Genomic DNA, 27,372 nt, shown 5'->3' with positions numbered 1-27,372 from the left:
TAAGGCCACATTAATTGGGAGCAGAGGTCAGGCCTTTTTTTCCCACATTCTCTTTTCATAAGAATTCAGTGACATGATACAGTCAAGCATTCAGAAAATCAGTAAGCAGAGAAGCCTTGCTTGCAAAAGATTTGAGCTGCCAGCATTTACCTGCAGGAGGGAAATGAGGGCCTCTTAGCTTACCAAGTAACAGTTCATCAACTTGAACCCATTTGTAAAACAAACCTAGAAATACGGGCAGCTGATTGACACTTCTGTTGAAGGAAGAACACAAAGGAAGTTATCAAGGTCTGGACAGACCACAAAAGTTTTTTGTTTTTTTTTTTTCAATAAAAGAATTTCAGTATAATTAGGAAAGGACTAATCCCAAGGAAGGTAGTTAGTACCTTTTGGAAAATGCCAATTCATTAAAATTGAAGATACATATTTTGAAAAATGAGTTTAACAGTCTCAGAACGGGAGGAGAGGAAAAGTCAGACAGATGCCACTAAATAGCCCATAAGCACTGGGTCAGTATGTTAACTTGGAACAGTGGAGACCTACATCCAAGTGACTTCCCCAGAGTCATTACTGTGTGTCTATAAAGAGCATATTCTACTATTATATGACAGTTTTAAGACCAAAAGAAGAATCAAATAGGTTATCAATTTTAACTTGAATGTTTTCAAAGACTTGATTTTGGCATCTGAGACAACAGCTGTATGTTTTAAATAAATAGAATGTGTTCAATATAGAATATTACAGAATCACAGAAGAGCCTGAGTTGGAAGGGAGCTATGAGGATCATCAAGCCCAGATTTTAAGTGAATGACCCATATGGGCATCAAGCCCACAACCTTGGCATCATTAGCACCATGCTCTAACCAACTGAGCAAATGAGCAGAAATGTATTTAATACTGTATTCTGCCTACAGAGCACAGCGTTGGCTTCACAGGCTGGACAAAGATGTTGTTAGAGAACTCTTGCTTCCTGATTTGCTTCGAGGAGACATGAATGAACAAAATAGAGTAGCTAGTTTCTTCTGAGAGGATGAACTCTCCAAGGATTCAAGACATGTGCCATCACGGAGAGCAGGAGTCAAGCAGCAGCAGGAAAGAACCAGCACCATCTAGTGCTCAGCAGAGACGGAGCAAGCAGAGCAGAGAGCAACGCACCCACACTTCCCAGCACAGGAGCTCAGGATACACAGTTGGGGAAACTCAAACTGCACTTGAGCATAAAACAATACTGCAGATTGGAAAAGAAAAGCAGGAGTACCATCATCATCTGAGTGTTAAAACATTATTACCTTAAAGATCTCAACCCAAGATAAAAGATAATAATACAAAACAGTTTCAAGACTCTGTCTGCAAAGAAAGCATACAATTTTATCATTCTGGGCACTCCTTTGGAACAACAATTTAGAAAAGACATTTTGTTTCTCACCCCTCAATAAATGGAAAGGTCTATCTCATGTTCCAAGAGACAGTTATGTTTTTTAGTGACATACATGCTCTCAGCTATGCTCCCGACATCTAGAAGTAATAAACACAGATCTGACAGGGCCCTCCACTGCAAAACTAAGACCACCAATCTTCTTTTCCAGGGCAATGTAAAACCATGGACATAGTAACATCCACAGCTCTCTCTTGCTAAGCATTTCCAGAATGCACTGCTGCAACTACACTTCTTAAACTTTCTAGTAGGACCCAAAATTACTTTATTTTGCTGTCATTTCCCTAGTCAATATGGTGGATGCCAAAGCACGGAAATCTAAATATCAACATCACATATTCAGATATGCACAGTCAGTTTTCAGCTGTAGACTTCAGGAGAAAACTTAATTACCAATGGCATACTCAGGATCCTGCTGTTAATTAGAATTGCAATTTGCATTGAATAATAGAGAACATGAAATGATTTTCAATGTATGAATTTCTAATTTCTCCTCCAGGTATTTTAATTATACACCATCTCAACAGGAACTGAGATAAAAAGGCCACAAAAACAGCTTAATTGGTGTCAATCACCTGGGATGTAAAAGTGTACCACAGATCAGACTGCTCTGTGGGCATCATTCCACCTGCTGGTACAAGACAAACAAGCTGCCACTCCAACTTCTCTGTCAGATTCTGTCAACAACACAAATGGACTCCTACAGAGCAAGTAGACAGCAATTACTGTTCCTGTAAGAATTAGAACTCTTACCTTATTATTCTGCCTTTCTTGATTTTCCTTCTTGTTGTATAGCACAACTAAGGCAGTGAAGTAGCTTCTACATAAACCCTGCACAAAGTTTCTGCATGAGGGATTTTATTTTGCCCCAGCCTAACTTTTGGCATAATGCAGCCACTACTCCATCTTTGAAGGATTCAGTATTTGATGCAAATCCCTTTTGTAAGGGAAAGTTGCCTATATTGAATTAAGTCTTTATAATTAGCTCAAAAAGCACACCATGGAGAACTGACTTCTAAAGTTTTGACAATAACTTTTGACATGTAAATCAAGTATAGGCAGTGAACCTTGCTCTGGCTAAGCCTGCAAAAAAGACCAAGGTAACAATTATGAAGAGGACTGAACTGTTTCACTAAAGAGAGGGCTGGTGCTAACTCAAGTGGAGCACAAAAAACAACCTGAAGGTGCAGTTTTCATCACCTCAGTTGAACTGACCTGAAGTCCAACTGGTTTGAGAAATTGTTTTCAGTCATAAGAGCTGAAAGGAAAGATACTATTAAATATTTGGAAACAAGATCAACCCATTCAGCAAAAATTAAACTCCTTACAAAACTGCACTCTTAGTCTCACAAAGTCTCAGCTGAGAGCTGTCACTGTTCACCTTGGCAGAAAGCCACTGTTCACTGTGGCAAGAAACAGGAACTAACAGGAACTATCATCAGTGATGAGGAGACATCAAAATGTGTACCATGAGTACCTCCTAACTTCTGAACCTTGTTACCACTCCCCTCCTTGATTCTAAAAACCTTACTGTATCAGGAAATTCTGTCTGCAGAAGAACTTGAGCAGCTCAAAGTGCTGCAAAAACTGGGGAATGAAACTAGGTAGACCACTTGCCACAGGACACTAAAACATCAGTTTGCTGAAAGGTGAGACTACAGGAGCACTTAAGCCATCAACATCCCTTAAGACTTTCTCAGAGCTTAATCCCTGTGGCTTCTCACAAGCTGCATTAGACCATTCCAAACTGCACTGTAACCCCAGGTCAACACTAAGCTGTTCTGTAGCCCCTAGCAACAGCAGATGCTGCTTTTGTTGCCAGATTTGGACTCCTCTCCCAAGCAACATAGATCATTTCCATCCATAAATAGCAGCTGCTGTGGAATTACTTCCCCAAATGGTACAACATTTGCACCTGACCTCATACTACCCTCACAACTTTACAAAAACATCCCCCATCACCTGCTAATGTGCAATGGAGTATGAGTGCAACTTGCACCCACAACTTGCCCCACCACTCCACTTTGAACTTCTAGCTATGATGAATGGATTCAAAAGGATCCAGAAATTTACACAGTTTCCCCAAAAAGGAATATGGAGAATATATTTCAGGAAGTCCTGTCACCAGATCTAACACTGGTTTGACTGTAGAACTCTTCTGCAGTCTCTCATGTCCCCAGTTAACCCTTCTCCCAGCTGCCCTATACAGCTTAGAAATGAACTTGATGAAACATGAATAATACACAATGCCCATCATTAGTTCTTGTTACTCAGCAGAAAATCAATACATGCTCTGTTACAGCACAGGACATGCTGTTACTCTGGTCCCTGCGCTCTGAGGGAACAGCTCCACAGCCAAAATTAACACAGCCTGCAGCAGAGGAAAGGTGGCAGGATCTCAGCAGCAGTTTCATGACAAGGACACTGAACACCTTAGCTATTAATCACAAAATAGGGGTTTGGAGACAACTGGTACCACAGACTGGAATTCTTTGGACATACCTCAGATCTCAGCCTCTTTGACAGACAAGCTGGTATCAGCTATAGGTACATTTGAGGAATGTTACATTCCATTCTTAATTTTGTTAGTTAAAGCTCTGATGTTTACTGGCACAGTAAAACCCCAATCTATACTTACAGCTATTGAATGCATCTGTATTCACAAAATCCTCAACTTAGCCAAGACAACTTAAAAAAAATAAATCTTATTATCTCTATAGAAACTCTTTACAGTGGGATAAATGAAACAATTCGGCAGAAATGTGATCATGGCCATACATCCAACGCAGGGAAAAGATGGGCAGTGATGGGAAATAAAGATCTGGGTCCTGCAAGATCATTTGTGCTCTTTTTCCTATCTGGCATCTGTTTCAGAGCTGTTCACTATGTGGGTGTTCTGCAGGCTGGCAACCACACAGAACACGGTCATTTCAGAACACATGCAAAAAAGGAAAAGGCATTTATGCCAAAACCAGCACAGAATAAACGTACTGTGAACAAAATAGGGAACTCTTCGGGCCACATTCTCCAGTGACATCTGTGTCAATCACATTCTGTATTGACTGGCTATTTATAGCATTTTTCAATACTTACTATCCATGTAGCAACTAAGTTTGCTACCAACGGGATTTAGCTGCACAAGTTAGGGAAAACATCTTCATTTTACAGACAAGTGGTACACTAACACTGGGAAAACAGCAAAGTGCTACGCCAAAACCTCAGACTGAACACAAATATCCTGGGATTCACAACCATGTTAAAAAGGGTCACTTTTTTCCACTTTTCTAAATAGCCCATTTCAACTAGCCACATGTTTTACCAACAACCTGAAGCAACAGCCACCTGCAGTTTAGGATAATTCTTTTGCAGGTACAGCAATATAACCTGATAGGTTGGACAAACAGCACAGAATTGCTATTTTGCCATCTGGAATCAGAAGAAACTCAAGCCTGCAGGAAACCCAATCAAGTCTGTGGCTCAGTTAATTATTTCTGATCACTGCCAGAACACATGGGATCATTCACAATCACAACAACCCAAGTGCTTGCACATTGCAGGTCCACAGATCTTCTGCAACATGATGGGGCGCAGTCTTTGCAAAATGGTGCAGAGATGTCACATTCAGACCAAAAATGAATGCCACTTCCTGCACATCCTCCTTACAGGCAACACTGTGGCCCAATGCCCTGCTGTTTGTGGGGCCCTGCCTATGAGTGCAGCATCAGGGGAAAAAAAGGCATTAAAAGATAGTGCACAGTGGTAAGTAAGAGATAAAAAATAAATCTCCTCTCCCCAAGTAGCTTCCTGCATGTCGAACAGAATTCTGTGACTAAGGTATTGCAAAACACTCCTTGATGGTATAGCTGAAAACCTGTTCTTGCTCTGCATGATACTGTCTCAAGGTGGGTGTGAAAAAAGGGTTTTTTAAGCCAGCCTAACAGGTGGTAAGAAAAAAACCCCAAAGAGTAAAAGCACACCCCACTCCACAGCAACTGTGGAATCATCAAATCAAATACAGGGGCAAGTGTTCATTTTTTAAAAATTCCATTAAAAAACAAGAAGCAGCCTAAAGCAATTACTTTTACCTACCCTCCTGACAGCACCAATGCTGTGGGGAGAGACAGTGCTAAGCAGCTTGGACAGGTAGTCCATGCAGGACAGGCTGGCAGTGAAGGGGAGCATGACTGAATCACTGCACTCACAGAATTTTTAGCACTGTCACATTTGTCTGCCTCTTTGTTGCCAGGATCTCGGTCTTCAGGTACTGGGAGATGGATGAACTGGTTCAGTCCTTTCACAGCTCTCACTCCTCTGCTCTAACACTGTAGCAGAGCAACAGGTTTTTTTGCTCTGTAGATCCTGCCACCTGAAACTACCTCCAAAATACACTGCAGTCAAACCCGTGGACAGGGATGGGCCTCTCCAAACACAACCAGAACTAAATTAACTGAATTCAATTCTTCCAATACTGCAACAGCTAACTTAATTCTAAATCTATTCTGGAGATACCAACTCTGTCCACAGCAAGTGTTTGCATGGGACCTAAAATTACTGCAGAAGTTTTACATTAATACTACAGTGACAGATCATTCTATTTTCTACCTGTAAACATTCCAACCTCTCTTCCATGCTAGGTCATCTATTTTCCAAAAGGGAAGTGTTTTGAAGCTTTTTGCCTGCCCTCCCACCTGCTTCCCAAAATAGCTACTATACATGAAAGAAATGGCATCCAGATACTCCATGTCCCTTTTCCATAAATTCCATACAGTGTTCTGTGCCTGTTTCTTCTGTAACAGCCAGAAGAATGCAACCATTTGAGAGACCACACAATGCTCCAAACAAAGAGCCTCTCCAAACAGGAAAGTCAAGGACCATGGTGCATCTCAACCACCATAAAATGAAAATGTGGTAGCATAGCAGCACTTATATCCAGAACAAAGAACACCATGTAGCCAAGTCTCACCAGATAATCTTGCCAGTGTATCAGAACATTCAGGAGCGACCAGTACAACTCAATTATCATTACTGACTACTGATGGGAATGATGTGATGTTATGGTGAAAGCACAAAAAAAAGCTGGCATACCTGGGGTAATTTCAAAGAGATGTTTCCCTGGTTCATCAGGATTAGGAGGTAGCTCGTTCACCTGACTGCCTTGCAGTAGTATCAAACCCTGTAATGGACACAAATATTAGTGAAAAGGGAAAGGCCACTAAAAGGGTAAGCAAAAAATGATAAAATGTATAGTAAATTCAAGTCCTGCCCATCTACTGATTCCAACACCTTTTCACAGTTCTGAGCAAGGAAAGATTCACTGGCATGCGCCTGCTTCACTGTCCTTCCTCTCACACTGGACAGTGGTGGCTAAAGGCTGTTTCCTCTGCAATAACACTACTCTGAGCATGCAGAAGTGATTCTCTTTGGTCTCCATAACTAATTATCCCCCGTAAAAATTTCATCTCACATTACATCTACTCTTTCTATGCCCTTGAATTTCTGGTTGCAGCATGCATTTGAATACAATGGCAAATTTTTCAGAGATCCTCAGTACACAGAATTTCCCAGGGAGATACTGGAAGAGAGGGGCTAATTCAGGTTTGCAAGACGACAGACTACCTTTTAATTCAAAAGACTACAGATTCCCTAGGAAAAAACCTGAGCCCCTTTTCTTCCAAGTAAGTAAAGCCTCAAGTTCAATGCTGCCAATATTCAGCTTCATTTCCACTTTAGGCCCAAGCATAATTAACACAATGTATTCCAGTTTGGGAATTCTGCATAGCTTGTGACACGGTATCTTCAAAGTGAAGAAAATCCTCTTAATCTACAGAAAAGCTGAGAAAGACATCACAGGAAGCTCTTGTCCAGTAACATGAGTGAAACAAGCACTTAATCTCTGATATTTTAAAGGTTTTTCAGCCAACATTCTTCAGGACATATGCACAATCAGACAGACAAAATACAATAAGAACTGGGACTCAAGAGTTAAGCCATGAAGAGGGTAATCAGCAGTTCCCTCTCCTGCACTGAATTGCCCTGGAATGCAGACAGGGTCCAAAGCATCTCTTCTTGATGAACAGAAAATGAAGAACATGGTTTCAGTCAGGTTTTTCACATATACCTATGGTTGATGAGAATGCAGTTATTCATGTTTACTCATCTGACAACAACCAAATCCAAGACACACTGGATCATCATAACATTGGTAATCAAAACAAATTCTAGTTATGCTATTTGTCAGCTTCCAGATCCACATCTAATGGAGCAATACAATTAGTGTCTCATGAGACAGACAACCCAGGATTTCAACTAACAGAAGACAGCTCATTGTAAGACCTCTGTAAAACAATGAAACCAGATGTGTCACTTTTCATTGCCACTATTCAGTATAGCTTCCACAGCCTTGCTCCTCAGGAATATACAGTAATTTCATGACCATAAGGCGCACCGGACTATAAGGCGCACCCCCCGGGAGTCAGCAAAATTCGCAACTTTGTAGATCATATAAGGCACACTGGACTATAAGGTGCACTTTTTTTTTGCAGCGAGGCTCCGCCCCCAGCTCCCCCCACGTGGTTGCTGGCCAATGCCCTGTCTCAACCTGGCAGCCATTGGCCCCCGGGGCCACCTGTACCCAGCAAGAGGGGTGCCGTGGGCCCCCAGGCCTATCTGTATCCGGCGGGGCTGGGGCATGCCCGCCGCCCCTCTGGGGCCAGGCTGTGGCCACCGCCGCTCTGTGCAGCCTCCACGGGGCCGGGGGGTGCCTCTGGAGGGGCGGCTCCGCCTCCACAGGGCCGGGGCGTGCCCACCGTCACTCCGCCCCGCCTACACCTGGCAGCCATGGCCCTGCCGGCTCCCCCCGTGGCTAGCAGCTCTCACTTCCGGGTAGGCAAATTTTTTGAACTTTGTCCATCAGATAAGGCGCACCGGACTATAAGGCGCACTTCTGGGTTCTGGGGAAAATTTTAGTCAAAAGGGTGCGCCTTATAGTTGTGAAATTACTGTACATCCTCCTACAAATGCTTTGTTCAACAGTGTCAAGGCTCAGCTCCTGTTCCCTGCCTAGTGTAAGGGTAAGGTTGTGGAAGGACACCATGTAGGGGGGCACTTAGCAAAGTCCATGCTGAGTGGTTTCTCAAGAATGGTTGTAAGATTTAAAACTGAGGTAAAATGAGTCAACACAACAGGATAAGCCTTCAGCACCCTTATCTCCCAGTCGTGTTGCCCTGCAATTTGACTCTGAAGTTCACTGAAACTGGAACATAAACTGAAGACGTTCCAGAGATAAGAGGAAAACATAGCAAAGGCAACTTGACAAAAATGCAGATGCATCTGAAATTATTCAAAATGGTATCAAAAAGTACTGTATAAATCATCATCAAATCATCATCAAATCATCATCTTTAGAGTCCAATGGCCAGAACACATTCTAGAAAACTCAAGCCCACTGCAGATGCATTAAAGCCTTTTATCATGTCAAGTCAATACTGAAGGAAGGGTTAATGAATTAGAGTTGCACAGTGGCTTCTGTTCCCCAGGAAATTGGGGAGGGGTGCATACTTCCTCCTTTCTTGGGAATAGAAATGAGCCCAAAGCTACTTTAAAAACCCATACATATTGACAGAGTCAGCAGGAGCATTAAAACCTCTTTGCAGGTCAGTCCTGTCCTCATGGGGGCAAGAAAAAGAAAACTCTGCAGAAAAACAATGGCTGCAAGTCCACCCTCTAACCTTTGGTCTCTGATGGAATGGGTTGTGCAACTGCATCTGTCACGTGGCCCACAAAAATACACACCTTCAACAGTACTCCGTCCATTAAGACAACATAATAATTCCTTGTCAGTCCAGAAAGCCTGTGTGATTCTCCTGCCATTAGATGACAGCTTCTCCTTTTCAGCAATATTATTAAAGGAAGAGGCTCTACAGTTTCCTCTAAGAATCTGAAAGAGCAAGCTTTCATACAAATAGGTAATGCAGTATCCATAAAGAAAAATATGTTGTTTCATGTTTCTCTTTTGAAACAATAGGCCATAAATCTCATTTGACTTTATCATGTAAACAACAGTATATCTCTCTTCCAGGGTATGCATAAATAATCAAATAGGTGCAAGATCAATGGGAATTTCAGTGAAACTATTGATTTAGTTTTTACACACAAGCTTAAAGGCCATACTTAATAAATAAAACAAAAAGATTTAAATTAAGCATGAGTACCTTTAAGGTTGAAGGTAATTAGGGATTAATATCAATAACAACTGGTGAAAACATCTCCATGGCCTATAAAAAAGATCTTCCTACAACAAAGGGTCTCAGTTGTCTTCCTAAGATGCATGGGCCCACATGTGCCATTGCCCCTTCACTCCAGAGAATACCAAGCAACAGCTGTCTATAAGCCCCAAAAGTACATCTCACCCGTGGGATGCATACAACCCTAGCTGAAGTCAGATGCAAATCCTAACTTGCAGCTTCTGTAATAATAGTCAGGACGTAGTCCTCTATCATCCTATACACCAAATGGTTTCCCAAAGTGATAAATGTATGGCAACCTTGTTCCCTGAAAGGGTCAGGGTTAAAGAAACCCTTTACAACATAACTATCTGAGGCCATTTCTTCCTTATCATGTTCACTGACACAGATCACAAGTGCCCAGCTCTCCCACCTGTACTGCATATGAAAATAAGGTGCCTGGCTTGAAAGTGCAAAATCCAGCTGTTGCTGCAACATCCTGGGTAATCAAGTTACATCATCAAGTTCAAATCTCTCTAGCCTTTACTCTGCAGACTTTCTATAGTTATGGACCAAATCCCTGATCAGGAGAGTGCAAGATATAAGATGCAGTCAACATCCTCATTCATCTACCATATTTATGTCAAGCCCACAGGGGAATATTAATTTCCCTTCTCACTCTACATGAAATTTATGTGTGACAGTCAAGCAGGCAGCTGCACCAAGCAGTTTAATAATTGTCTATAATGAGTGTGTGGATGGTGATGATACTACACAGGCTGACTGTCACTCTGTAATGCCTGTACTGACTCATCAGGAGCCAGCAGTACAGGGACATTGTCTGGCTCATTCAATTATGTTCCCTCTGTTCAATGACTCTGGTTAAAGGCCTGACAGTCAAAACAATGACTATGTGAATTATGATGCTAATCTACTACAGCAACTAGGAAAGAAATGTAAGAGAATTTTACAGGCATTAGGAAAATATGAATAAGAAATTCTTCTTCTCCTCAGTAAGCTTTAGTCCATAGCACAAGACCCACTCCCTCCCCACACTAAAACACATATTCCAGCCCATTCTCAGCATGTAACCAAACCTGCACACTCCACACACACAAGCCAGCTCTAAGCAGCTGGTTCACCTCCTGGCTAGCAATGGATTAGTTGGGAGATACCGACTCCCAGCTGAGCAAGCAAGGTTAATCACTCCTGCCTCAGTAATCTGCAACTCCACAGTTCCCGTCAAACTCCAGTCTCATAGCTGACCATACCAAGATTTGGAGGTCAGCATGCCCTAGTGGGTAAGTAAACACCTTCTAACCTTTTCCCAAGCTCTACAGCTCGTCTGGTAGTAGAAAAGCCTCCCTGCAACACCTCGTGCCTTTGAACCTCCTTAAGTGTGGATGGTTAGCTGAGGACAGAAAACAACTGAAATGAGCTGTCAATCAATTGCTGCGATCACACAAGTCACAACCAGTAACTCCTACAGCTCTGTAGTCATACCTGGGGTTTCGTTTCCTCTTCATCCTTATAATAGAAGAGCTGATCCCCACGCAGCACAAACCACCGCTGCTGCCAGTTCTTCATAATGCTCCTTTGTTTCTTTAGCCAGCCACACTTCAGCACCCGCTCTTGAGGGTTTGGAGAAGATGGTCTGGAGGGAGGCCCAATCTGTTCACCCATCACCAAACTCCTTGACCGGGCTGAAAAGGCAATTACAGAGTAAACGAAACAAAGAAATGCTAGTAAGAACATTTCAAGAGGCTAATTAACTAATTAATTCCACATTTTCTTCTCAGATATGGAACAACGTTTCTATTTTGAACAGGTACTTGTTTTTCATTCAAGTTCATGACAGTCAAACACGGACAAACATCACTTTTTTGGTACTTCAGAGTGTCTAAAGAGACACAATACCTCCACTGAGGTTTCACTGCTCATATTGCCAATCTTTGTGGCAAATCATCGCTGCCTTCCCTCTCTACATGCTCTCTCCTAACAGGATATTTGTCCAATGAGGATGTTCAAACGTGTAGTGAGGGGACACAAAGAGAAGAAAGAAGGAGTATAAAAAATTTGGGTTATTAGCCAGGGAATCCAGCTGCCATAGGAGAGAAAAAAAAATAAAACTGAGGATGATGAAAAAAAGAGAATTGTCAATCAAAGTAGTGACTGTGATCCACACAAAAGACAGAGATAACACAGCTACTCAGAATTATTAAAGTCATCTCACTCCTCAGGGCATTCTGACACTGAAGTAGAAAAATAAAATTAAAAAAAATAAAAATAAGACAAAATAGAAGAAAAAAAACCAACATATAAATCCAAAGAAGAGCTTCAGAAACAGAAAAATGAGGAAAAGTTTAAGAAGCAGAAAAAAGGTCTATGGCCCTTTCTTTCCTCCTCTCTTGCATTAAGAGTATTAAAGTTTGAGGCATTCAGAGCTAGTCTGCAGTAGCAGACAATTATTACATATTGCAGGCAGCAAGGCAGCCCTCCAGAACAGAGAGGTTAGGTGACCTCACAGGCATTTTCCACCTCTACTTCCTTTGGATTTACGAACTCTTATAAGAATAGTTATTTAATATTTCATGCCATTTTTCCTTCATTAGTGCTAATGTGATCCTGCTGCTTCCCATTTTCTGTATTCAGCTAACTTAAAGCACAATTTATAACTGCCCACTTGGAACAAGGCATGAGTTTACAGGCCAGTACCAGTAAATCTGCATCACTGATGTCTCACATTAACACTGAACTGTTGCAGCTAAAAACCAGGCAAGCTTCTTATCCAGGTATTCCTGATACACTATAGCTAATTCAAACCATCACAAAAAAACCATCCCAACTCTCTGCCTCTCAGAGTGCTGTCTGATTTTGTCTCTTGGGTTCAGAGAACTAAACATGGCCTTGATTTCCCATGTGATTGGTTTCTGCTCCTGGTGCCTCACCACAGTGAGGAAACTGCCAGCATTTGCCAAAGAAAGAAAAGTAATGTGGATGTCATGGTGTTTGGGGAATAAAAAAAAAATCACATCTGCAATATTAAAATTTATCGTATTTCTTCACTTCCTTGAAGCAAATTGCAACATAAGGAGAGGCTGATAAGGGACTTAGGTCAGATCTTTAACAAGCCTCCTCAGTGTAATCCAGTGAGGAAATCACATTGGTGTCTGTGATAAAATCTGCTTTGACCTTCCTCATGACCTGACATCCAGGTCATCGTGCTGTGCTTTATAAAGAGCTCTAAACCAGCACATCTACACACTAAATACTCCCATCAGCAGAGGGCAGATCTGAATGGGATCACATCCTCCCATTATCAGAAAGCCTCAGTGACACAATCTCCACTTTTACAGTTTTGTATACTTTCTCCTTCCACTCTGTCTTAAGGATCCACTCCTGTAACCCTGCAGGACACACTCATTCTGAGCCCAAGAACCTTTCAGTTTTATAGACAGAAGATGGTATCACTTTGTTAAATTTCAGACTCCATGAAAGCCCTGACAGGCAGTATGGATTTTTTTTCCATTTCTCTAAAGTGCTAAGGTAAAACCTGCTGCTTTCAACAAACTGAATAACAGGCTTTGTCTTGTGGCTCAATCAAGAGAAATTAGGTTTCAAATTATAACTATTTCATGCTGTAAGAAATTAAGTTTTTATTTTGTTTTTAGTTTCACTTCAAAATAAAATTAAAAGTTGAAATGTTGTAAGAAGTCCTAGCTTTTTCAGAATTACTTTTCCCTTAATTTACACCCAAAATACATTGCTGAATTTAATGTGAGCTAATATATAGCATTACTCCTACATTAGTAAAATTTACCAGCAACTTTTGGATTCTCCTAAGTAACCCAGTACTCCTTCGTTCTGATTTTTTTACAAGCCAAGACAATAGTAAAAAAAAAAAAAAAAAAAAAAAAAAAAAAATTGTAATATAGAGTTCACTTAAATATCAGGCTTTGGTGTATCCAAGTATATTCTCTAAACTCACTCACTGAGTCTGACCTCTCTCAGGTATTTTCATTCCTTTAAATATCAAGAACCACTTTCCCCCATGGAGCAAACATCCGCAGGTTTAGTATCAGTCCTGGCAGCACAGCATCCTCTGGCAGATGGATACAGAGGTACCAGAGCACCTGGCCCCATCACCATCAGGATATGAGGAACCACACTTCACACACAGGCAGTAAAAAAACTCACTGGTCACATTTAAATCTATTGCAGAGGCTCATAGGAATTGAGTTGAATAAAACCTCTCTGCCTCATCCCAGGCCACATTTTACAACTACAAACAAATTGTAATCTGGTTTATACTGACCACATTCCAATCCACATTCATGTTACAAATATTGTCATTACAAAAATAAATATCTCAAAAATTTGCTTTTATCGAAGGCACTATAATGGCTCTTAGGCAACATCTTGGCTATTAAAGTAACCAATTAGTCTAATGATATCAAAATCCATCTTTCCATAAGCACCTAAGTCATTTCCACATTGAAGTACCTTAGTACTCTCCAATTTAGGCATGAAAATCCCATCAGCCCTCAGTTTTCCTGACTTGCATGTAGCCATATACACTCTCTGCTACTTTACCTCCCCCTCTAAAAAGAAATTAATTTTATCTAACTGGAAATCTACCATCTATATTGACACAGACCTCACAAAAGACAGTAAACATCTTGCCTTGAAACGTTACCAAATATATTACCTTGCATGTTCCCTCAGTCCCCCTTTGATACAATTTGTACAGCTCACCTAGTAATTATTTATTTTAGTCAAGAGTTAAAGCTTTCATTATCAGCCTCTGGAGAACGCACATCTTTTTCTTACATTATTTTATGTAGCACCATGTCTCAGTCAATTGCTATGATTGTTAATTCTTCATGCTGCCTTAGCTTTCCATTTCCTCAGTTTCTGGTCGTGACTGTAATAGTTAATTTCATTAGGGAGATACTTAGCAACTTCATCTGCAAGTCAACAACATGGATCAGATAGAAATTTTTAGAAAGAGGAATTATTTATGGCTATTAACAGCATTGATGCTTATATTGCATGCTTCACAGAATACAATAATTGCATAGAGGTCAGAAGAAAACTTTTATGGATGAGCACAGCCTGCCTTTAAAGCAGCAGCTATTTCAGATTACTGGGACCAAAATATCTGCTTTGATAATCTGATGCACTACATCAAGCCCCTGATTCTTAATGGTAGAAATACATTATTTGTGCTTATCTATTTAATGGAATTATGGAATCAGCAGAACATAAGGAAGAAAACAAATCAATAAATCAGACTCACAACTCAGCAAATACTTTACATGCTCTGGAGCTCTGATCCAGCAATGCATTTTCAAAAGCACCACACAGGTTGGTTTCACTCTCCACATTGTCATTAGCTGATTATTGATTTAGTCATACACCTAAGTTCTAATCAGAAATCCGTGTAGAAAGGATTCCAGCTCTCCTAGGGAAAAGGTTTAGCACATCAGTAGTGAAATGCCAAGCACACACCCACACCATACCCACCCAGAGGCAGGGACCAAGGCACTCACAGCACAGCAAAGTGACAGCACTGGGCACACCCACAGGTGGCACTAACGAGTCGAGCCATTCTGGGATGGTAAATCGCAATACAAGGCAAGAATCACAATTACAGACCTCCAAATTACTCCTGTGACTGGAAGTGACACTGGCTCATCGAAGCTCTCATATCCAGATTAAGGCAGGAGCAGGAATATGAGCCAAGGCACTGAAGTTCTGCTCAACACTCACTGTGCAAATACCTGAGACTACACGAAATAAACTCCCCTCCAAAACCCCATACTTGGTTGGCATGCCTCTAAGAGTAAAATCAAAGATTATCCTACAGAGTGGATGGGTGAAATTGGATGGAGTCACACTGCCATTTGTTACAGAGGCAGCAATCCCTGTCCCGAGTGCCATACACCACTACAACAGCTACTCTGCAACTCAGACCTGCTTCCAAGCAACATCCACATCCCTGTTTTCTCATCACATCTATTTTCTACCCTGAATATGCACATAACAGAGACAACATCTTCCCTTCCCTACCCACACCATCCCCCCTTCCTGCCTGGCAATATTATACAATCTCTTCTGCTCTCCTTCTCCCACTCCCAGCTCTGCACACCACTGGAGATTTGAGCACTCAGTAAGTACTTACTTAAACCAGACGTGGAAATCAATCAAGTCAATGCAATTCAATATCAATTATAGTTGTAATCTTTTGAAATTTCATAGGCAGTTAGCTAAAATCAATATAGTAATTATAATTGATTTTGGCCAACAAACTGTCCTACAATAAAGGCACTTTGCTCTGGTGTTCCTTCAGTCTGATGACACAGTGACAACTACATGTTATTTCTAATATAGTCTTTGTTTAAACTACTAGCCACAAAGGGAAGTGGCTTCCCATATTATAAACAGTACTCTCAGTTGGTTTATTTAATTCAAATCTGGTCTTATCAAAAGGACTCACTGGAATTGCAGGTAATATGGCTATAAAGAGGTACTGAATTTCCTTTCACTGCATCATAAGCAACTAAATACTTGGCTTAAATTTTTCTGTGCCCATCACAGAACCGTATTTGTCTTTGAATTTGATTGCTAAGATACCAGAATCAGTAAGCAGAAACAAAACCAAGATACTTCCTCAGCACAATCTGAGAATTAGGGATCTTGAAACACAATAAAAAATGAATTAAAGGCAGAATATTTGAAGTGGTTGGTGACAAGATATTTTTAGGCAACTAGAAGAATCTCAGTTATAAGGACCTGGTAAAGGTTTTTAGTTCCCTCAAGACAGAGCAGCAAGCTCTATAGAAGCAAAAAGATGATGCACAGCCACGTGGCTGTTCACATTTTGTGATCTGGAAGAGAATTGCCACATTCAGAAGCACTACCATAAGAGGCAGTTTGTGCTCCATCACTTCTACTCAACCAACCTGCACCTGTTTACTCAGAACATTTTATAGAGCAAAGTGCACTGCTATGTTCTACTTCCTTCCCTTGATTTGTTTTTCTTTCAGCCCAAAATAAAAACTAATAAAGGAAAAATAAATGCATCTGGAAACCCATTTTTTTTCCCCCAAGAAAGCCCTTAAATGCATTACACTGGAAGCAGTTCTGTAATCATACAGTCCAACCCAAGGAAAAGCAGGCAGACAGCTTTACATATGTTTGTCTGCTAACTTGCATTTTCTGCAGTGGCTGGGAAACTAGACTGAAAGTACCAAACCAGGGCAAAAAAACCCCCAAAAAACCAGAACTATTTATTTTTTATTAAGCTCCTGCAAGAAAAACTGCATGCCCAAAGACCAGTCTATAAATCTAAAATCAAACATGAAATGGCACAATTTACTGTAGCATAACCAGTGTAATTTCACTCTCAGACTAGGAATGACTGCTCTTAGAAATTTGCTATATTTACAGTGTGAAATACCTTTCAGCCCTTAACTGAAGAGCAGAAACTTTGGTTATAGATTATTTACCTGTAGGTAAGCACATTCTGTTTTTAAAAAAAACAAACCCAAATAAACAAACAAAAAAGCCCAGACATCAAATGCAGCCACAGACAGCCTTTTGAGCAGCAAAATAGCAAAGGGAGGGATGAAGAAAGATCTGAACAGCAAGGCAATTACCAAAAAGCAGATTTCAGCCATGGTTGAAGAATCTGAGCCAGCCTGAAGGACTCTGACAAGGAAAGGTGGATGCCCAAAAAGGAGCTCAAATGGCTTGGGAAGCTACATCTGTTCATGAAGGAGCACCCTGTTTCATCTCCTCTCAAAGTCCAAAAGCTCAGGGTTCTGCTTTCAAGATTTCTCCTGTATCCCTTTTGCACTGCCACACCAGTCAGGGCTTTTCCACTGGCAAACTGCACATGCACCAATGAGCTCTGAAGAACTAAACTGCACAAATTCTTCACATCAGCATGTTTTAAGGGTGAACATGCTGACAGTATCTGGCAGAAAGGGAGGCAAGACTTCCTGCCAGTGCATAGGCTAGGCACACCCAAACAACCCTGCTGGAATACACATAACTGCATCTGGCACTGAAATCTGTGTAGCCCAAGTGTGCCATAAGCTCAGGCACACCAACATGCACTGAAAGTTGCCTATAGCCTCTTTTAGGGTCATCAGAGCTGGCCCAGGTTTTACACCAATCTTCAGCAAGCTCACAGTATTTCCTTCGTAGAATACATAGAAAAACTATGACTCTGTTCCACCAGTACAGCATTTAGGGAACACAGCCAGAAACAAGGCAAAGATATGTTAGTTTGAGGGAAGTTGCTTCCTGGTTGGCATGAAGAAATTAATCTCTGATTTCTTTGTAGTGTTCAAGAACCATGACCTTTCACCACCTTACAAATGGCACAGTCAGCTCTGTATAAGGCACATTCTAAATCAGAAAAATAATTTTATACTCCAGTGACCTGGCTGATGTGACCATAAAAGCCACTTTACTGACCAGAGTTACTGTCAAAAGTATGCAGGTAGTTTATCTAAACATGGTAGCAGAGATAAGACCTAAGAAAGAAAAGAATCAGCTTCAATCATAGTTCTTTTTTCCAATGACACAAATTCAAGGTTTCCATGGGATATTCTGACCAATGGCGATGTCTTGTCTTTATCACATCAGAGAACACACACACAGTAGCACAAACTGATATACATTAATGCAGGACCTTTCCACAAGTCAAGGAAAACCCAAGTATACTTGATAATCAATACAATCCACCCCACACAACACCAAAAAAGCCCAACCCAAAACATACAGTCAGTGGGATAATTTAATCTTTTTTTTCCTGAATTGACATTCATCTTCAAACTATCGTTACAAATTGATGGCATTTTGGACTTCAAGAAAAGTGAAGGATTTTGGCAATCCATTACTACCCTATAGGTAAAGGGGCATTGCTGTTGTGGTTGACATTTCACACTGGAGACCTTTCAGCTATTGTACAAAGCAGTCCTGCATTTAATCAGCAAGAAGGTCAGCAGGTCTCAAATCCACAAAATAATTATTTTAATGAGTTTAACCTTGCATTTGCAAAAGAAATTGAATTACTGCTTCAAGTTGTAGGAATGTGTGGTGATTTTGACACCTGCCAATGAACAAATCTTAAATACTGCAGGTAACAGCCCCCAGTTGTTCTCAAAACTGCCCAGGAAATCCATAAAACCATGCCAGTCTTTTCAAACCACTAGCATTAGATCGTGGATAAGTGCCAAGATGGAGGGATAATGACTTAATTCCTTCTGCTACAACAGATTGACCTACCAATTTACAATCTAGTAAAGTGAAACAGCCCATGGACTTTGTTATTGCAAAACCAGAGTTACAGACCATATTGATAATATAAGAACATGTACAGAAACTGCTCCCAGGAAAAGACCATATTTTAAAGTCCCATCTGGATCCACTGCAGACTGTTCAGGGGACAGATCAGCACTTAGGTCACAGCTATGTGATGTGTTGCTTTAAAGCACATGCACCTGTTGGACACTATGGACCACAAAGTTATCTAGCAAACCCAAGCACCAGTTCTCCACTCCCACTGAGCCCTGGCGCAATCTCTGGAAAACCGTACATCTTCTGTATCTGGTTGGTCAGAATTGCATACCCCACACTGCTGAAGGCATCTCTGTTGCTGGCAAAACTCTTGTAATCCCATGGACAACCACACTGAGCTACAGCTCACCACTGCCAGAAAAAAAAGTTTTATTCCTTTCTTCCTACTTCCACTCTGCTCTTTCCATCTGCCAATGCACCCAGCCCTACATTCCTACATTGACAAGGTGAGACCTTTATATAAGAAAAGTTGCTCACTGGAAAAGTAGAAAGCTCTAAGGTTTTTTTCTTCCTTCTATTTTAGTGAGTCAAATCAGGTCAGGGAAGGAAGGCTGAATGAATACCTTGAATTCCCTCTGCAATCTGCAACAGCCCCTTGTAATCCTCCCAATGGCTATGGCTATTAATTTTTAATAATCTTTCAAGTCATAGTAGATTAAGGAACAAACAAAAAAATGCTGACCACAGTAACATTCAGTTTGGAGCTGGGACTGTGGCTTGAGCTTGTACGGCACCAAATACTGTGGAGTTCTGATCAAAATTGTATCTCCACAGCACTACAGATGCAGCATAGGTCCACTGCAGAGTAAAAACTCAGGCTCCTCAGAGGCACTGCAGTCACCCATGTGCTTTTGCTAAATACTGTCTGCGCCATGCCAAGCACATGGACCATATTCTTCAAACAGTGGCTGCCAGCATCAGTGGTTCCTAAAATTGATGTTATGAGCACCACAGACATTTGTCCACCCAGCTCCACAGGATACCACTTACCAAGATTATTCTGAACTGAAAAAATTAGAATCTAGAGGAGAGAAAACTCTCTCAAGGCATTTTGTCAGCAACTGGCCAAAAGATGAAGCGATACCAGAACCCAGCAATGCACTTCCCTGAATTCAGCCACAACATTTTATTTCTCATCTTTCAGTCACCCAAAGATCTGAGGGTACTCATTCCTACCCTACTTTTCAGGGCATAACATTGAACCAAGAGCTCAGTGTGGCTATTTCAACACTGTTGGACCTGTTTTTAATGTGCAAACAAATTCTGTTTCCTACTGTGTGCAACAGCTAAGTGACTTGCTGCACTGCCAGAGTTGATCTGGGAGACAAAGGTAGAAGAAATACAGGAATTCTTACTCCTACATCAATTCATACTCTGAATCTAAGTACTCAGATTATTGAGCCATAAGTATTTGTGACATCACTGGCTACTAAAGCAAAGGTGGTGCCTCCTAAACTGGAGGTCTGCAAAAGAGTAAGTATTAACCCTGTGCTTACAGTTCTTCTAAAGAGATCATGAGCAGCCCAACCCCTACCCATGCCACGGAAACAGTTCTCACTTTAGAAACAACACATGCAGCTTCTTTGTCATTTATTTCTTATACCACAGGTTGTGTTTTTTTAACTTGAATACCATTTCACAGGACGACAATCTTAGTGAAGCGTAACAATTCTTAGCACCTGCTTTTAGGAGGAAGAATATTACAAGTAACCTTTTTCAACCACAGCAAAAATCTAGTATCTCCCCTCTTTGAGGAGATCTTCATAAAGACTAATTTACAGCTCGTTGGGCACAAAGGGTGCACTGAAAAGCTCTGTGTAAGGAATAAATGTTAGAGAGACTGTCAGCAGGAACTTTCCTCCCCCATGTTAGTTTAAATACTTAAATATGTGCAGGTCTGGGCAGAGTGCAGGCACAGATCCTTTCCTCTTCCAGCTCAGCACATAGCCCACACTGCAGCCTTGTGAAAGAGTTTCCCTTTCCCATGAGTGAGTCCTTATCCTTGCATCAAACTACCCCTGCCCATACCGCAAGGAGCTGAAGAAAACAAATTACAGTAATTTAATGATTACAAGCCGTACTGTCTATAAGTTGCATCTCTGGGTGTCGGCAACATTTCATTCTTTGTCCATACATAAGGTGTACCCAATTATAAGCCGCTCTGTCGTTCGCAGCGAGGACCCGCGTGCAACAAAGTTGCCAATTAGTAACAGAATCGCGGCATGGTGGGGTTTACTGGCTGGGCTTGGGCCGTGTGGGCTCGGCCCGCTCGGGGCTGCCAACGGGGCCAGGTGGCCCAGCTCGGTGGGGTCGCTCAGGGCCAGCCGCCGCTGGGCTCGCTTGCCCCGGTCCGGCTCTGCCCCATGGTGGCAGGCGGGAATGGAGCCTGTTGGCACCCGCAGCAGTGGCAGCAGGCGGGGACGGAGCCCGTCGGCACCCACGGTGGCGGCAGCAGGAGGGGAAGGAGCCTGCCTGCTCCTGCGGTGGCAGGCGGGGGTGGGAGCCCCCCACTTCCCCCCCGGGCTGAGGGGATGGCAGCACGCAGCCCCCGCCTCCCTCTACCCGGTGCACTGCCGGCACTAAGCCCGCCTGCACCCGCCGTGTAACACAGTAACCAATTTGTAACAATCGCGCAATGCCGGGTTTTACTGGCAGGTGCTCGGCACCTCAGCTGCACTTCTGGGGTTGGAAATTTCAGAAAATTTTTCACATATTAACATCTCGTGAGTGTAAGCCGCATTTCTGGGGTGGAAGCAAAATTTTAGTCAAAATGGTGCAGTTTATAATCGTGAAATTACTGTAAGTTGTTTATGCTGCTGTCCTTGCCATCATTTACCATAAATGTAAGGGGGAAACCAGCAAGGAAAGAAAGTAATTCTGGTAGTAATCTTACAATAAAGAGTAATACATTTATACAGGTAGTAAAAGTGCAGGTGACTGCTCTCTCAGGAGAGAGGTTCAAGCATTTGTAGCCCTTCCACCGTGCTATTTACAGACTTCCAGTTTCACCCTGTACTCCCTCAGTGATGTTCTATTAGTAATTACAGAGCCTATGGCTTTGTGATTTTTTAATATTTAATTCCCTCCCCACAAGTGCTCTCCCCAGCAGTCCAGCTGCCCTTAGAGCAGTAATTCAAATCTTTCTCAATGCCCTTTCCTTCCCCAGGAGGTGAGGCTATGCTTCCTTATTTCTAATTCAGACTGCCTGTGCTTAATAAGCTGGTGCCTGCCTGCAAACTTTTCAGGGCTTTTTCTAAGGAGAATGACTGCCTGCATGAGCCTTCAGGCAGGAACAGAAAGCTGCTATTGCCACAAACAGCAATTACTCCAGCACACACCATGAAGTCAGTTGGAGAGGGGTATCTCCAAAGAGATGAGAGGATTGCACCTTTGAACAGCTCATGTCCTTATTCATGGGACATGCCACAAAGTAAGAGTGAGAAAGTGAACCTATCCCAGGAAGAATCCCACAAACATCACCTTCTTGACCCTGTCTCTAGATGCACACTGATATTGAATCAGGACAACAGAAACAAAAAGAAAAATTAGAGCCCACAGTTTATAACACAGCTCATTGCCACACACCCCTGGAGCAGAGCAGCACAGTGCAGGAGCCTGACCCTGTACCAGGGAACAAAAGTAACTCCACGCTTCCTTCACCTCCCTAGGGTTGCACACTGTGAAAATGTGTACTTGTACTCCACTTTACCCCTTATCTGGTCCTACTTCTTCACACTGCCTTCAGATCAGTTAATCCAAGACAGCACCAAGTCCAGCCCAATGCCTCCATTCACAGCCCTGTACTCCTGCCTTAGGCTTTTAACTCAGCAGTTTCACCTCAAGCTCCTCCAAAGGAACCTGACAAAATCCAGGCTCATGCTGCAGGCAGCCCTACCACCACCTCTTCCTCCCCACTGTCTCAGAGATGTCTTCCTCCACCAAACGGAGCTATAAGCCAAATTACACTTACCAACACCTCATCCTTGCCTTTTACCCACATACCTTTCCAGAGAAGAGCTCCCAAACTTGCCTCTCCTGCCTTACAGAATCACTGTAAGGATGAGAATCATCCTGTAAGGATGTGGGGCAGTGACCTGCCCCCTCACAGGTGGGCTGCTCATTAATGGTGGCTGCTCTCTGCCAGCTGCACGAGTCACTGGGATTGCTCCCACCCTGGGGCCTCGTGTGCTCCCAGCAATGTTGGTGGGCTCTGAGGGCTGGAGGAAGTGTTTGCAGGAGTTCACAGCTTCAGGGCTGTTTACCTTGGTTCCAGGAGTAAGAAACTGGGTGTTACCATTGCCTGGTAGGCTGAGGTGCCAAGGCGCTGGGTTCCCACGTGCTCTGGGATAGCTGTGTACAGCACCAGCCCCTCAAACCAGAGCTGAGGCTCCAGGGGCTAAGCTGGCATTTGGTGGGGGGCACTAGTCACATGAAAGTTCCTTTCTTCCATCCTTCACTGGCTGTGGAAAGGGTGGCTCCTAACACAGCATCAGGGAAATGACTCTGTTCTACTACAGGCAGGTGAAGGATATCAACACATTTGCAGCACCCTAAGATGTCTCCCATCACTTTTTCCAGACTCAAAGTTTTAATTAAAACAGACCCCAAAAAAAGTTTTATTATTATGACTGTAAGGAAAATTTTCAGCGTACTGTAATATATTTATGAGCATGTCACAAACATAAATACTAGGTCAGAGTGTCACCCAAAAATAGAAAGTCCTAATAAGGGGAGAAGGGTTATCCTTAGTGCCTCTACAACTGAGACAGACTGTGCTGAAGACAGGAATAATGTAAATGATATATCATGGCAGCAGACTAAGTCTCTTTCTGTAGAGGGCAATCATATCACTCATTAAAATACAAATGCATGAGCCTGTAGTCAGTCCAGCTACCATTTTGTAGCACATTTAAATGCAACTGGGCTGGCAACCTTTTTGGGACTTTTCAGGCCAAGGATCAAATGCTTTGCTTTATTTTTTAATCTCTTACATACAATGAAATAAAAATGCATTCCTTGAGACTGAAGGATGTAGTCTGAAAACTGTCTTCTCTCCAATATATACAAAATGTTCTCTTGCCTCCACTGTGCAAGGCTATATTTTTATGCCCTATCACATAAGAAGAATGTGAAAATAGATGTTTTCCATTGCAGTCACTTATTTTGGGATCCTGGACTTCGCCAATTGCTGCACATGAACCCCTATAGATGAAAAAGTAATGCAAAATCCATTCAGACCTAGCCAGAATGAATAATTTCCCAGAAGGCCCATTTATGCACATTAAGATTTTCCATCTGTGAGATTTTACACCTTCCTAGATCTCAGTAAAAGAACATGTACTTCTGAACACATATTTTGGAGTTACAGATGTGAGGTTGCTGGTGGAACAGCAAGGACTGCCTTATACTTGATGGCTACTTTTAATAAGGCAAATTATCTTTGTTCTCTACTGTCCCTTTCACAGACATTAGGAACTACACCCTGGGTGTCAGGCTCAAGTCCAGACCACTCATTTTCAAAAGGCTGAATGTCTTTAAACCCAGGAGCTTTCTTAAGAACAATTTACAAGTCAAACAAAAATGACAGCATCAGACTTCACAATTCAATGTTTAAAGGTGCAGTTTCAGCAGAGAATTTGAAATAAAAGAGAAGTTGATGAAGCATTCCTGTTTGCACAAATGTGGGGAGCCTGAAGCAAAGAGCTAGCTAGCCACACACACACATAGGGGTTTGAACCTCAAGAACTCTGCAAATACATGAACATCCCTAGGTTCAGCCACATCGCTGCCTTCTGTCACACTCAAGTAAAACCACAGGCTGTACCCTGAGTATCCTTCCTTGTCCCTTCTCTTCAATCTGTCTGCTCAGAGAAGTCACATTGCCTCCTTCCACAACTGAGTCCTCAATGGCAGAACAAACAGCGATTACTCTGAAAAGTCAGCCAAGTTGATGCAGCAGATCAACTGTCCTTGTTGATCCTCACAGTACGCAGAACATTCTTGCATCTTGCCGAATACTTTGTTTGTCCACTTGTTTATCACCTGAATCCTCATCAGCAATCCCAACTGAGACTCCAGGGAGCAGGAACTGCCATTTCCTGTTCAGCTCAGTCTTGCAAGGTAGGACACTTACCTTCAAAGAAGCATCCAGCATCTCCAGCATGGCCTGTTTACAGTTCCTGTGAACAAGAGCTGTAGAAGAACCTTGCAGGATTAGCTCCTACTTGGTGAGCTTTGCAACAGGTTACCACTGCTTTGCCACAACATTGCAAAAGTAAGAAAATTCCCGAAGTTTCCAAACCCAGCATTCCAGCTCTTTTAATGAGTCCTAAATTCATTCAGAAATAAATTTATCTATGCACAGTTAATGAACCAAATAGAACAAACCCGGAGAGAATGACACATACTGCTGTAAATTGAAATTGAATCACCAAGGTACACTATAGTTTGTCCCCTAAGTATCAGTAGCCCCTAGGTATCTAGAATGCCTGTCCCATAACTAGACTTCAAAATAAATTAATACACAAATTAGTCTCTCCCAGATTATTTGAAAGAAGTGGAAGAATGGCAGGCATGACAAAGCTTTCCTGCATGACCTTAGTAGCACCATCTAGCTTGTCTCATCAGAGCTCTAATAGCTATCAGAAATGCTGGATAACACATGTATTAAAAGACTCCCTTAGAAGGGCAAAGAGGCAGCATCTACAAAAGACTTGCTGAACTTCTACAACATAGTGTAACTAAAAAATAAGTTCTTATGATTTTACTGTGTGCAGCAGTACATATCTGATCCTGACACCTCCAGATGGCAGGAAGCTTCTTCTTTCCAAGATGCTAACAGCTATTTAATGGGCTGTTGGTATTTTAAGGACTGTTCATCACGTAATACAGCTTTCAATATGTGATGCAGTGACATTTGGCTGAAAGCACCTGTCTTGGAATCAGAGTACCTAGAACAAATGATACTTTTTCTATTTGACAGTACTGGCATGGCTGAAGAAAGCCCTTATCTTTACATACTCTTCTGACTGTGTTTGCTTTAGCTCCTAAATGACATTAATCTGTTTTCAATGGACAGGAAGATACCCCTCTGACATTGGCATTAGTTTGTGAGAGGCAATGATGATTTCCAAATGCCATGTCAAACGAGTAACTGGTGCTGCCCCTGAAGATCACAGAACGCATTCCCTGCCAGAGCATCTCTTCCAGGTGACCTGACATCGAGACAACAGCTGTGCCCAGCCCCAGCTCTCTGCTTCACAAACATGGCACACTACACCTCGCAGCTCAGAATGACTGCTCAAAGCATCTGTTGCAAACCCAGGGCAGGTTTTACTTCCATCCTTTTGTCTTGTCCACAGAACGAATATCCACCTCCTGCATCCAGCGCTGTAAGGATAATGTGGTACAACAAACTGTTTCTCCAAGATGCTGCAGGTAAACTAGACACACCTGTCTCCAGCTTTTATAATGAATTCAGCGTTAGAAACACAGCATTAGCAACCAGTGCAGAGGTGAAAAGGCTATGTCTCAGGACAGAGTAGAATTTTATTTAATTTATATCTGCTGCTCAGCCCAGACATTGCAGAACACACCGGTGAACACCAGCACAGGTTTCCTCCCCTTAGGCTTCATTCTCCCCGAGCAGTGACTCCGCTGCCCTCCCAGGGCTGGCTCCGGCCAGCGGGGCAGTGGCCAGCGCGGCGGGGTGGGGACAGCGCTGCAGGCTGCCACCGCCGCCGCTCCCCCGTGTCCGTGCCCACCCGCCGGGGGCACGGGTCACTCACCTCTCCTGGCCTGCCTGATCTTGGGGCTCAGCATGCTCCCGGCTGGGCGCTGCCCGCAGCCTCAGCGCCCGGCCCCGGCCGCCGCCCCGCGCATCGCTCCAGCCCGGCTCGGGCGCTTCACGCGGGGCTGCCCGAGCCCCGCTGCCTTATCGATCCGGCGCCAGTGAATTCCATGCGGAGCGGGCGGTGAGCGTGCTGCAATCACTGTCCGAGGATCGCAGGGCGGGCACGGCCCCGCCGCTGCCGTGTGCGATCCGTGCGCGATCCGTGCGCGATCCGTGCGCCGCTCGCCCCGCTCCGGGCTGCGCCCGCCGCCGCTGCCGGCCGCTCAACACACGCTTCGGCTCCACCAGCACCAGAGCAGCAGCTGAGCCTGATTCAGCGGGATTTCCTCTGCGCTGGAAGAAATAGCGAGTGCGCTGGTCCCCAGGGCAGCGGCGTGCCGGGCCACCTGCTGTGCCCTGCATCCCTCCGGGAACGCATCCCGGGGAGGGATGGGGAGCCGAGGGACAAACCACCCACTGCTCTCTGCGAGAGAGAAAAACACCTCTCGCCT

The 27,372-nt window shown here is 42.9% G+C and overlaps 1 protein-coding gene across 2 annotated transcripts in view; it reads right to left on the bottom strand.

Moving 5' to 3' along the window:
• Positions 1–27,097, bottom strand: part of ARHGAP22 (Rho GTPase activating protein 22) — a 128,522-nt gene extending 101,425 nt beyond the window's left edge. Inside the window, exons 1-3 of one of the 2 annotated variants that reach the window (XM_033066149.2) lie at positions 26,817–27,097; positions 11,161–11,360; positions 6,521–6,608 (exon numbers count right to left, since the gene is read on the bottom strand). In XM_033066149.2, the coding sequence (XP_032922040.1) occupies positions 6,521–6,608; positions 11,161–11,360; positions 26,817–26,850 (322 nt within the window). In that variant the 5' untranslated portion in view covers positions 26,851–27,097. The remainder of the gene's footprint in view (positions 1–6,520; positions 6,609–11,160; positions 11,361–26,816) is intronic. The other variant, XM_033066150.2, reaches the window with a different exon arrangement.
• Positions 27,098–27,372: the final 275 nt, after the last annotated feature.

This window comes from Catharus ustulatus, chromosome 8, assembly GCF_009819885.2.
Source record: "Catharus ustulatus isolate bCatUst1 chromosome 8, bCatUst1.pri.v2, whole genome shotgun sequence".
NCBI classification, from domain to species: Eukaryota; Metazoa; Chordata; class Aves; order Passeriformes; family Turdidae; genus Catharus; species Catharus ustulatus.
The sequence above is the reverse complement of the archived record's forward strand: the minus strand, read 5'-3'. Positions and strand labels throughout refer to the sequence as shown.